The sequence below is a fragment of the Saccoglossus kowalevskii genome, chromosome 4, assembly GCF_978046115.1.
Source record: "Saccoglossus kowalevskii chromosome 4, keSacKowa6.1, whole genome shotgun sequence".
In the NCBI taxonomy this organism is placed as follows: Eukaryota; Metazoa; Hemichordata; class Enteropneusta; family Harrimaniidae; genus Saccoglossus; species Saccoglossus kowalevskii.
Genome location: NC_140644.1, coordinates 25,821,462 through 25,833,327, shown reverse-complemented (window position 1 = coordinate 25,833,327; position 11,866 = coordinate 25,821,462). Strand labels below are relative to the sequence as shown.

Genomic DNA, 11,866 nt, shown 5'->3' with positions numbered 1-11,866 from the left:
TGTGGTTCTAAATTTAGGTATCCCTGTGTTTGACTTTGAACTTTCAAAAATACAGTTACAGGAAATAATTTAGCAAAATTCGAAAAAATTCATGTGAAAAAAATGGACGGATTGGGATGAAAAATAGTAAAAGTATATAAAGGTTTGAAATATTGTATTGGATTGTATTGTATAATAAATATACGACGTCAAAAAAACCCTTATAATCAAGGGCACTCAAAGTATGCAATGATATGTAAATGATAATAAAAACAGCAGAGCACAAACTATGATAATCAATCAACCGATCAATCATACAATTATAAATGGAAACATCCCTCCATTCATTCTGTTGTTCCGTCGGTTTCCCTGGAGCATTATATGGCGAGTCGAATAGAACAGAACTGCTGAAACACGAACAGCCAGAACACAATTTATCTGTGAGTCATTTAGTTAATGAGACCCCTCCACATCTTCGAGTGGATTTACCCTGACATTGATTCTCACATCTTGACGAGAAGCCGAGTAATCATAGGCGGCGTCGTCTAAGCTGACATACCCTCTTTTGTGAAAGGCGCATACCCTACTCTGGCGGAAAAGAAAAACGCCCGCCATGACAATCAATATGAAAATGAGAACTCCAGAAACGATAACAGTCGGGACGCTGAAGTGGCGGTGGCTTGGTTTGGATAGCAGATTAGAAAACTCGTTTGGAAGTGTCGGATCGTCGGAATACGCGTCGGTATTGACTGTGTTTAATAGTACGGAATGCAAAACTTCGGATTCTTTATTGTTATAAACATCTGTGGAAGAAGCAGATCACATGACATCAACAATAATGGCAACATTAGTAAAAGTTTCATTATTAGTATAAAGTCGATTATATACGAGATAATGTGCAAGCTAAAAAACCATGATTGATGCAACAATTGGTGAAAGCCGTTGATGTAACTCGTAGTTAGTAATTTTACACGGGTGCATTTGACATAACAATCTTCACACATATACCAACCAACCAATATGGGATATGGAAGGAAAAATTACTGTGATTGTGATGGTACATATGTAGTTAAATAAAACGCATACATATGTTACTCTGTGCTGTTGACAATGAACTAAATAATTTCCATTTAAAGTTAAGGTATAGATGCAAGTTTATTGGCACCCGTAGCCCTAAATATTCTTTTTTGTTGAATGTTCTATATTTACACGGTTTAGGTGTCAAATTGCTACAACTTCGAAGCTGTACCACAAGTAAAACCACTAAAACCACGCGCCCTCAATTTACCCATGAAACACTGCATAGTTTCACCCTACCTTCTACGTAACCTATGAATGTAGGAACACCACCAGAAACACGACTCGGCATACACTGGAAATTTGGTGGCATTCCTTGTTCTATGCATTCTTGAATTCTTGGTGGAGCTTGCTGTTTGTCACTCGGAAAACACCATGAACATGGAAAGCATCCACCAGATAAGATATCACTGAAATAACCTGTTGGATTATTGGAAGAAAGTTGGTCGATAAATCAACAGAATAACTCCCGTAATTTATATCGCGACCATGATTAAATGTGTAAAGTTATTACCTCGCGCAACGCACTGTAATTCACCACAGTAGTCGCATCGCGTCGAGTCCCATGTACCATACATACAATGCATATAAAAAAGCTCATTCAATTGGGCGACTACTGCGGAGCTTTGGCGGTCACGATCAGCGTTTGTTGACGTATTTTTTAATCCGTGTTAACCTTCGACGCTGTACATTGATGCATCAGATACCAGATTACGAGGTTTTTACTAATTCACTATACATGAATGTCCATTTCCGTATTTGGAATAGTACTAAAGAAATAAACCAATTTATATTGAGTACAAAAGTTTATATAATTTATATAACACTTCCATTTTGTGTCACAATAAAAAAAAATACATAAAAATGCATTCTAGAACGCGCACACTGAATTTGTTAGCATAAAAAAGTATGTACAGCTTAAAATTCATTTGATAGCACAGCGATCAACCCGGCTCAGTGCATTTCATATACTAATCTTACAATAATGAATGAATAAACAAATTAATAGCGGTCATTTAAAGGATGGTGGTCGTCGCGCCACGCATGCGCGGGATATGGGGGGGATATGAACAAAAATGGCGACTTTGATTGTTGTGCAGACCAACGGGTACAAATTGAGTCGTTACCAAGCTTTAACTAGGTAATTTATTTGGTGATTGAAAGGTATCAAAGAAGTCACCGGTGGTAATTAGTGCACGTTGCACCAAGGTCAAAACTCGTACTCTTGATTTTCGATTAGAAGAGCGCATTGGATTTTGGGAAAATCAATGTTTAGGCCATACTTTTTTTATTCCTTGTTTCTCGAGTTTTTATAAGGCAATTTTTTTGAGGAGGGCGAACAAAAAAAACAACTAAATTAATTCTTTTTTTACATTAGATTTGTGTGATTCTCAAAGAATTGTAAGTGAGATCATTGATCGGATAGAAGAAATGAAATACAATTTTATTCCATGTATAACCTTGTTTCTCATCTGCGTGAGACTTCGGTACTTTGATCATGATACTCCCACGAAAATGCAACTTGGATTTGCTATGCGGCGGGCGGTAAAAAATTAAGATAAAAATAATATTTGTTTAGCAATTTTTTGCGCTTACAAGTCGGCGGGCGCAAGAAATTACGCTGAAATAAAATTTTATTTTAAATTCATTTTCGGCTCCTGGTCATTCGACGGGTTCGCCTTATCAACACAAATGTCGCTTTATGTGTTTTATTGTTTTATAAATTTTAACAAAGTGCAATGTTTCACTTTCGGTTTCAGTATGACTCATTGTTATTTATTGGCGGGGGGGGGGGTACATAATACTATTGTTGTTTTGGTCAGAACTAACGTGACGTGTTTAAATAGTAGTCTCAACTCGGTTTTGAACAATTACGCATTTTAAGATTAATATTTTTTCTGCGAGGCCGCATTCCCCTTTTTTCAGTGTTAACACAAATAATTTAGGGCCGGCCCTAAATTCGTAAAATTCTTTAGTTTTCGAAATGTTATCTCTATTCTGCGCTTTAGTCACGTAACTTAGGGAAAGTAAATCAAAAAAGTGTAGTAGGACTGCGTTGAGAGACTCAACACCAAAAACGGTATTAAAAAAAATGTCGGAAAGTATAAGTTATAAAAATCAAAACTGAAATTTACAAAGCTCCCGTGTACACACGAAATCATTGTTGTGATTATAAAAACATATCTATGAAATGAATGAGCAATGGCATTAGAGGTCAAGATCAATAGCCAACAGATGTTCAGCACCAATATATAGCAGATTTAATAAAATCCGTTTTACTTAAACAGGCTTAAATGAAATAATATACAAATAAGCTACTTAATATGCATGGACATAGCCCTTGAACTAATTATGGCTGTACATTACCACAAGGTACCTATGTACTAAATTTAATCAAAATACGCTCAAACGTTTTTGAGATTTTGCTTAATATTCAAGAAGAAAAAGTGTATAGAACGATAGTGGTTTTCAAACAGCGGATTTTGTTTTCAGGCAATGCCTATGAATTACATAGAGTACATTTTGCTATGCAAGATTCCATACGAATATATTTCTGTTGATACTTGACAGGTTTCAATCACTATTTAGTATGAAAAAATACGACTTCAAGACAGCGCCACATACATAGAGACGCCCTCAACGTTAGGTTGTATGTATAATAAATCGACAGTCCCTCCGTCTATAACTGTGATAAATCGAATTGAAATGTTTACTCAATGTGCCTGAGAGTTGCTATACAGTACAGTCGAATATATTATCTTCCGATCTAAGAATATTAATTAGTTTTATACACCGTATACATTTAAATTCGGGATACAAATTATATATGTAAATAAATGACCATAGGTTTTAGTTGCGTATATTGAATTAATTAAATGCAAATGTATGATTAAATTGAAGAAACAATACATTTTTATCCGTTGTTCATTACATTCTACCTCCGAGTGAATAGGAATTGGGTTTGTTATATAGTGTACTATGTTCAATGCTACCAGATAGACGTGCATTACTCACCATGGTCACATACTTTCCCACACTTTGCATTCTGTGTTTTCGTGCAATTCCTGGTTGTAGAAAGGTGTGCTGGACACCGTGTGCATGGTTTACACTCTTCCAACCTACTCCATCCCGTACTGTATGAACCATCGTCGCACTGCGCACACTCGGTATCATCATAACCCTCGCATACTCTGGATACGTACGATCCTGGCGGACATTTTCTGCAATGTTTGCATGTCTCTATACCGTATAAGTTTATCTGTATGTACTTGGGTGTGTTTCCTCCACAGAAGGATGAGGAAACCTGCAACGAAAGAAACCAAGTATACCCGTGACCGAATGTATTTATTCTCAACAATTTCCTACCAACCATTTGAGAACTAGACTGATTTCAGTAGGTTGTTTCTGGATAAGATTTATAAGTTTGTATGGGAATATGTCAAAAAGTTACAAAACGATTCTTATAACATTTATATGAGGAGTTGCCCTGACAACAATGACTAATATTGGATTTCGGTAGAATAGCAGATCAATGTGTATTGCTCCCTGGGACACATATTTGACAACATCTGACATGTTTGTTGTGAGGGGACCACACTCCATAGTAGTATCCACGCTACACGAAGTACGAGCTCGCTAAGATTTAAGCTAATCCCATATGTTTGCATATCGGATAGACCCAATTTCGTTCACGCACGGGGAAAACAATGGTTAGCACGGGCTTAGGAACGCCCAAGCTTGCTAAGAATATACAAAAAGCTATGAGTACTCATTACAGTAACAAGGAAGGTATACATGTTAGTTCTACGGTAACACTGTAACATGAGAAGCCTAAATGACTGGATACAAATCTGACAGTACACAAACATGTCGCCACGAAACGCGATGTGACGTTGCCATGATAAGAAAGCTCTGGCGGCTAGAGTTCCATAATTTGTATCCAGATTATAAAGATTATAAAATTATCACCGAAATGTGACAATGATCTACAAATTCAACCATAGTCTTTATAGTTTCCCTCCCTTTCCATGGAGGCAAAGTTTTTCCACGGTAATACCAACTACTGACTAACGAATATAAACTTAATTTATGCTTGATATAACAAACATTTATGTGTTCTTACTGTGTCGTTAAAAGGGGCCAAAACTCGCATTTACTTGTAAAGTTGTTCAACAATAAAAGTGCGTACACCTACCGATAATCGATACTACATGTTGACATAAAGTGTATAAGTACACCAAACTTACGCACGTACACAATATCGTATCCACCACCACCATCAGTGAGACGCACGTGTTATCAGCACAACAAAGCTACCCTATACATACTAACATACTATCTATATTTGTGTTGGTTTGACAAAATCATAACTCACCGTATGTCTTGGTAACAGTGTACTAGTTATAACGATCACAATATTGAATTGCCTAGTCAGGAATAACGCCATGATGTTTAAGTCGCCTATATGTAAATAAACAAAGTTTTACGTGGTTACGCAAATCATGGTGACTCAGTTACGCGGGCATAATTCATAAGCGGGCATAATTCATAAGCGCTGTGTATTCTATTGGCAGGTGCTTATAGTTGTATATATGTTAGTGCGACACAAACGGGAGATGATCATTGTGAGTGTAAGGAAAACATAACCAGTAACTGTGTACTACGAGTACCGTCTATCGAGTACACTCTGCTGAAACTTCGCGTGTAGTTCAAAGTGTATCTGGTTGGTCAAATTCGAAAAAAACTAGACCGCTTTACCTTAGGCTGATTATACGAGCTCCATTTCTGCGCCTTGCAAGCTACACACATTAGAGGTTTATTGTCATAGAAACCTTTGTGCCTTTCGTGGAATTTATGACACCGTTCGCGTTGGGTCGTGTCAATACTAATGACCTGAGTTTGACCTGGTCTGTATTTACTCACGATATGCACCAGCCGTTATTTTCCATGGTTGTTTTGACGGGGTAGAAAATAAATATAAAGTGTGAGAAGAAGGAACTACTTAACTAGTAGTTGTCTTCCGGGCACCCCTATGCCGTTGTTGGTAGTTCCACATTATAAGTGAACTGTAGCTAGGGTACGCAGGTGATTTAACAAGGTTTAGCGATCGCCGACATAGCGCATTACCTTGCCATAATTATATCATAATAGATAAAGGGTCATACTTAGACCATGTAGTCCCAGACATGGAATATGGTTTCTGCGCCAAAATCCGATGTACAATGGTACTCGCTATGCACAATGCCAGGAGAGAACAGTGTTATGGCGGTCGTCTGTAACAAAAACAGATGTGCCTGACGTCGGCGTTGGTGGCGCCTCGATATCCGATTGAATGTCATATTGCGATGTTTAAACGCCACGTAGAATGTTTGAAAGTTGAAGATATATGGTAGAATGTAGAACGGTAAATAAAAAAATATAAATGAATTATTAATTTTGAATCAGGCGACGAAGGAAGTTCCTCCCAACAAAATATTTCTGTTTAATAACTGAAATATGTCACATGATTAATAATTGAAACACTTGTACTTCCGTCTTGATTCGGATTTTACGCGAAAATTATAATTAGTGTTTAGAGTTAGGAGGTATTTTAATACTACATCAACAGAATTATACAATGCACGTTATTTAGACAATAAAATGCAAATCTGATATTTAAATTTTGCATCTGATAATAGAATTATGACTATTTTACATTATATTTCGTTAACGTGTCACTTTAATATAAATACAATATAACTAATGATGACAGAACTAAGACGGGGTGTGTATTATATACCAAATACTGTGATATATAACAGAAAATCATACGTTCTTGACCTTACCTTGACCCATATCGGGCACACCGAAATCACTCAATCTAACGCATATATTATATCTGTAAAGTAAAGTTATACCACTGAGTGACATTACACGCACATACAACACCCCAGACACCCCAGTTCTGGATTGGAGTTTATTTTATTTTCATGAAATTATTCTTTTGAGTTATACCTATTACATTATCAGCCAGCATACTTATTCTATTTTTTGTTCAGTACTAGTGTTAGGTTGTTTTTACAGTTATGCGTACTTTACGTATTTTTGTACATTATAAATGTTTATATAATGTACTTGAACGTGTACTTTGCATTTGTGTATGCAATGGCATATTTAATAATCTCTTGTAACACTCATTTGTACATTGCGAGTTACCCCTGATTATATTGAAGTTCTGTTGTGTGCGTGGTAACAAGAAACCACAAAAATAGGTGAAAATACATTCTGGAATCTCTTGACTATCGTAAATTGTGACAATGGAACCAGTATCAAGTTAAGACGGACGCCAGGACTTCATTCAATTAATACAGTTTATACCACCCTTGGTCATGTGACTCATGCATCTGGTCGTTTTGTTGAAATTTATACAAAATACAATGGACTTATAATAACACTACTCATGGAGCAAAGTACGTTACACACATACATAGATCAACGTGTACAGTATTATTGCACTACACGGAGGAATGGATCCGGCCCAGAGGTTAAAGCGGGGGAGTCATCACCTGCGCATGCGTCAGATGGCCATAGCGTGTCATTGTTTACAAGCATCTACTCATGAGCCTTTGCGTTTTAGCGTGTGTTGTTATCGTCGCTTGGGACTCAATTCCCGCGCGTGCGCAGGTGACGACCCTCCCGCTTTAAGTCCAAGAAGGGATACATGTAGCATCCGCCATATATCAATCTAAGCTGTCAATTAATGAAGGAACATAGGACAAATGCTGTTAAAACAATAATAGATCACCTGCATGGATATTTTTAAATGATATTTGCAATATAATCCACAGGCTGAGGGAGTCCCCGTGTTCATGAGAGGCCCCCTACATTTCTCTTCATATTTTTGAATTACACCATGTGGCACATCAAAAATGTTTGGGTAGACTTTGGGTAACCCGGCAATAACCGAGAAAATTACGTCATAAGCCACGCCCATTGGCGCTCTTTTGGAACTGATATTTAGGGGTAGGGGAAACATAAATCACTGTATCTTTGAAAGTATAAACCACAGAACAATAAAATACCCCTTAAAATGTTTCATTATGCAAATTAGAATGTTAAAAGGTCACGAAAATCCAGTTGGAGTGAAAATTTGACAGTTTCTTCAAAAATACCCTTCCAAATCATAGATTCATCTATTTTGACATTTTTGATGCATGGAAATGTTAGAAGAGATGCTAATAATTAATTTGATACACCTTTCAAGTCAATTTATGCCAAATTACATGTCATGATATTAGTTGAAAAATTCCCTAACGCTAGTTTTATACAGTATATGCATAAGCGTAGTGTGCAATCTTGCTTGTGCCTTCTATTAGCCATTAAAATGTTTGCCACACTTTTGAAATAAAGAAATCATTATTCTCATGGTCTTTGGCTTCAATCTTTGCAAGAGGGTGGGAAAACAACAAATCTCTTTCGAATTCTTCGGAGGGAAAGTGCTGCAGAACCTGATGAGAGAAACATCCTTAACCCCCTTGCTTTGGAAATTTTGTTTCAATGAAGGTAAGTCTTTCAGTTTAAAATTTCCCCAGAAGATGGTGTTAATATCTTAGTCTGATAGGTGGCACCACACAACTTCTTGGTTTTAAGAGCAGATAATCAGATAATGCTTTGCTCAAGGAATCATAGGCAATTGTAAAAAATATCAGAATTGGAATCCATCCTCATCCATATGAAGCTTTCTAATAACTAAAAAAAATGGTTACATTGCAAAAATGTAAGTATTTCTGGCTTGAAAAGATCAAGTAAAGAGATAAACAGTTCAAGTTCAAAGCATGCAGTGTACAAACAGATCATGTGCTTACAGGTACCTGGTAGGCCACTATGTGCTAATGCTTTGTATGTGTAAATGTATGTAAGATGTAAACAAAAATAAATAGCTGTCCATTGTATCCTGTAATGTATGACTGTTCCCTGAAGTTGTTACAGTAGTAAACATCTTATGATTTCATTTGGTCAATTTCAGGGAATGACAGCACATACCTAAAATGGAGGCTGGCACTAGTGGAGTGAAACTGTTGCCTTCCCCAGCAGAATCGCCTTCTGTCGAGAAATGCATTATTTGCCAAACAACAACGTCTGACCCAACCATCAGCAACCCAAATGGTAGGAAACGCATACGTGAAGCTGCAGACATTCGGAAGGACTCTGTCACTAAAAGACTTAAATTGCTTGGTGATCATGAGGAACATTTTGTATATCACATGACAAATGACTGTTACAAGAAGTACACATTGCGAGAAACATTAAATTTGATAACAGAAAAAAGGAAAAGAAGTGATCAGTCACCCTTAGCCGAACGCGCTGATGAACCAGAACTGCGTAGAGTGCGATCATGGGGTTTACCCTGTTATCCTCCTAGTCCTCGTTGTGACATCTACAACCAAAAATGTCTAGTATGTACGCATGTCAAGCATCAAAATGTGTACGAAAAATTTATAATTTCAGAAACAGATAGGGCTAGGAAATTCTTAGAAGCTACTGTATTTCTACAGGATGATGTATATAGTCGCACATGTGATTTACAAGATGAATATTCCATATTTGGAGCAGACCTATTCTCTCACAAACACTGCATCAGAACTTATATGTCAAAATTTGATCGTGCAAAAGCAAAGCCAGGGGTTATTCAGCCAATTAATCCTAAATAAAAGGGCATGGTTCACAGTGGTGCCAGATATAGAGACTGGGATTCGGAATGGTGATGGATATGAACTAAATCAGGTCAGAGATCTTACAAACACTGAACTGAACTCTGACATTAAGGTGAATAACAGAGAAGTGAAGGTCCTTCTAACTGAACACTTTGGTTCTGAGATTTACTTTTCTCAGCCAAAACAAGTCAATAGATCTCAGATGTTTTTCAGTAGGAGTGTAGCAGCAGAAAATCTTGCAGAAACTATTCGCAGCACGGACCCTATTCGACAGTGTGCTGAGACAATAAGACAATGTCTGTTAGAATTAGATTTTGATTTACAAGACAGGTTCTGTGATGCAAATGACTTAGAAACTGCAACTGCAAATATGGTTGTACCAGAGCCACTCCTTAAGTTCTTTGCTGTATTGTATAACTTTGACATTGATTCATTTGCTATTGCTTCAAAAAGGTTAGCTAAGGGTGTAGCTGATTTCCCTGATGATGAGAATGACTGTGGTGTAGGGGTTTCTGAACAAAAATGTAGACAAGTGCAAGGTCTAACTCAAACTTTGTATTATATTCTTCACCGTGGTAGGAAAAGGACACTTTTGCATATGATGAATAGTCAGGCTGTTCCAAGATGATGATGGCCCAAAGGTGGAAAAACCAAGCATATCAGAGACAAGGACTGAGCATGGCCAAAAGACCTTTGATTGTGAACTCAAGTGCCAAGAACTTCAACCATTCTACAAACCGGCTAAAAGGGCCGACCTTTCAGCAGACTATGCCACTGAAACTCACCTAGTGGATCAGAACCTTCTGCAGGCTGTAAGGTCAAAGGATCTGGCTTGGTCTCTTGCTCGATTAGACTTGTCTGAAAACCAAACCTCTGTCAATATCAAAGCGTCTGACCAGACTATGCCAGCTTGGAGAGAAACCAATGCTGTTTTATCTGAGAAAGACATTTCCAAGAAGAGAGTAAGTTTCCTCCCAGTTCTCCCATACCCCGTGACACAGTATGATACAGTCTATACTGCCCTAAAGAACATGAATGGAATACTCCAGCACCTTGACCAGCAGAAGCTACCCGTGATGTGATGAGGGTGTCTACCAGATAGCACGTGAAATCCAGTTGATTCGTCCAGAGAAATTTCAAGACATTGTGCTATGCATGGGATCATTCCATATGGCAAAGGTGACCCTTGGCTGTCTGAGGGAAATACCTGAAAGGAAGTGGAGCAGAAAGCATCCTTGTGGAAAGTGCAACCTTTGGAATAAATGTCCTTGACTTCGTCCTTGGTAGAAAGAACTACAGCAGGTCATTGAAAGGGTTGCAGTTATTGAAGGAGGTTAGATTATTGCGGTTACAGTGGGAAGCGTTTTTCAAGGAAAGTGACAACCTGGAGATGCACAAAGAGTAACTGGATATGTTGGTGGACCTAAAGATAAAGGTTGCTTCATCAAGCAGAGAAAGTGCAGCCACTTTTCAGAACTTTCAGGAAAAGAGCTGTGATCTCTTCAGCAACTTTAACCAATTCAATGATCATGCAAGGAGCACTAATGAAACCTTCAAGTATTGGGACACATTCATCCACCTAATTCAGCAAGTTGAAAACCTTGTTCGTGCTGACAGTGATGGAGATTGGGCATTGCATCTCCAGGATGTTCAGGTCTTGCTTCCCATCGTTGCAGCCTTCGATTCAACAAATTACCTAAGATGATGTTCTTTATACCTGGAGGATATGCACAAGCTACCAGAGAAAGCACCAGCCGTATATCAGGCCTTCATTGATGGTAAATTTGTGGTGAAGAGAACACACAGGAAGTTGCTGATATGGCTTTAGAGCAGACAATCAATAGGTTGCAAAAGAGTGCATCTGGAATCATTGGCAACACAAGGAAGAAGAGATTTGTGGCAATGTGGGAGCTGATATACCATGAAATGTTGGCCATTAGCAATTTATTCCGAGAGTTAACAGGGGTCAGCAGCAGTCTATCTGAGGAACATGCTATAAGTAAAGCAGAGATAGCATCCGGGGAGCAGAAAGTGCAAGCCATCATTGCCACAATAGAGAAGAATGATAACCCATTTCGGCAAGTTCCTGAGCAAGTGAAACTTCACAATATCCTCAC

General features: G+C 37.9%; 1 protein-coding gene across 2 annotated transcripts; it reads right to left on the bottom strand.

Moving 5' to 3' along the window:
- Positions 1-303: 303 nt before the first annotated feature.
- On the bottom strand, positions 304-6,332 carry LOC144356231 (uncharacterized). 2 transcript variants are annotated; one of them, XM_085498584.1, is made up of 5 exons: positions 6,222-6,332; positions 5,432-5,517; positions 4,072-4,360; positions 1,297-1,476; positions 304-782 (listed from the first exon to the last, which is right to left on the bottom strand). In XM_085498584.1, the coding sequence occupies exons 2-5, from the start codon at positions 5,501-5,503 to the stop codon at positions 433-435; spliced, it is 891 nt and encodes a 296-aa protein (XP_085354710.1). In that variant the 5' UTR covers positions 5,504-5,517; positions 6,222-6,332; the 3' UTR covers positions 304-432. The 2 variants fall into 2 exon arrangements, with proteins under 2 accessions (XP_085354710.1, XP_077867214.2); XM_078011088.2 differs by lacking the exon at positions 6,222-6,332 and adding an exon at positions 5,815-5,949.
- Positions 6,333-11,866: the final 5,534 nt, after the last annotated feature.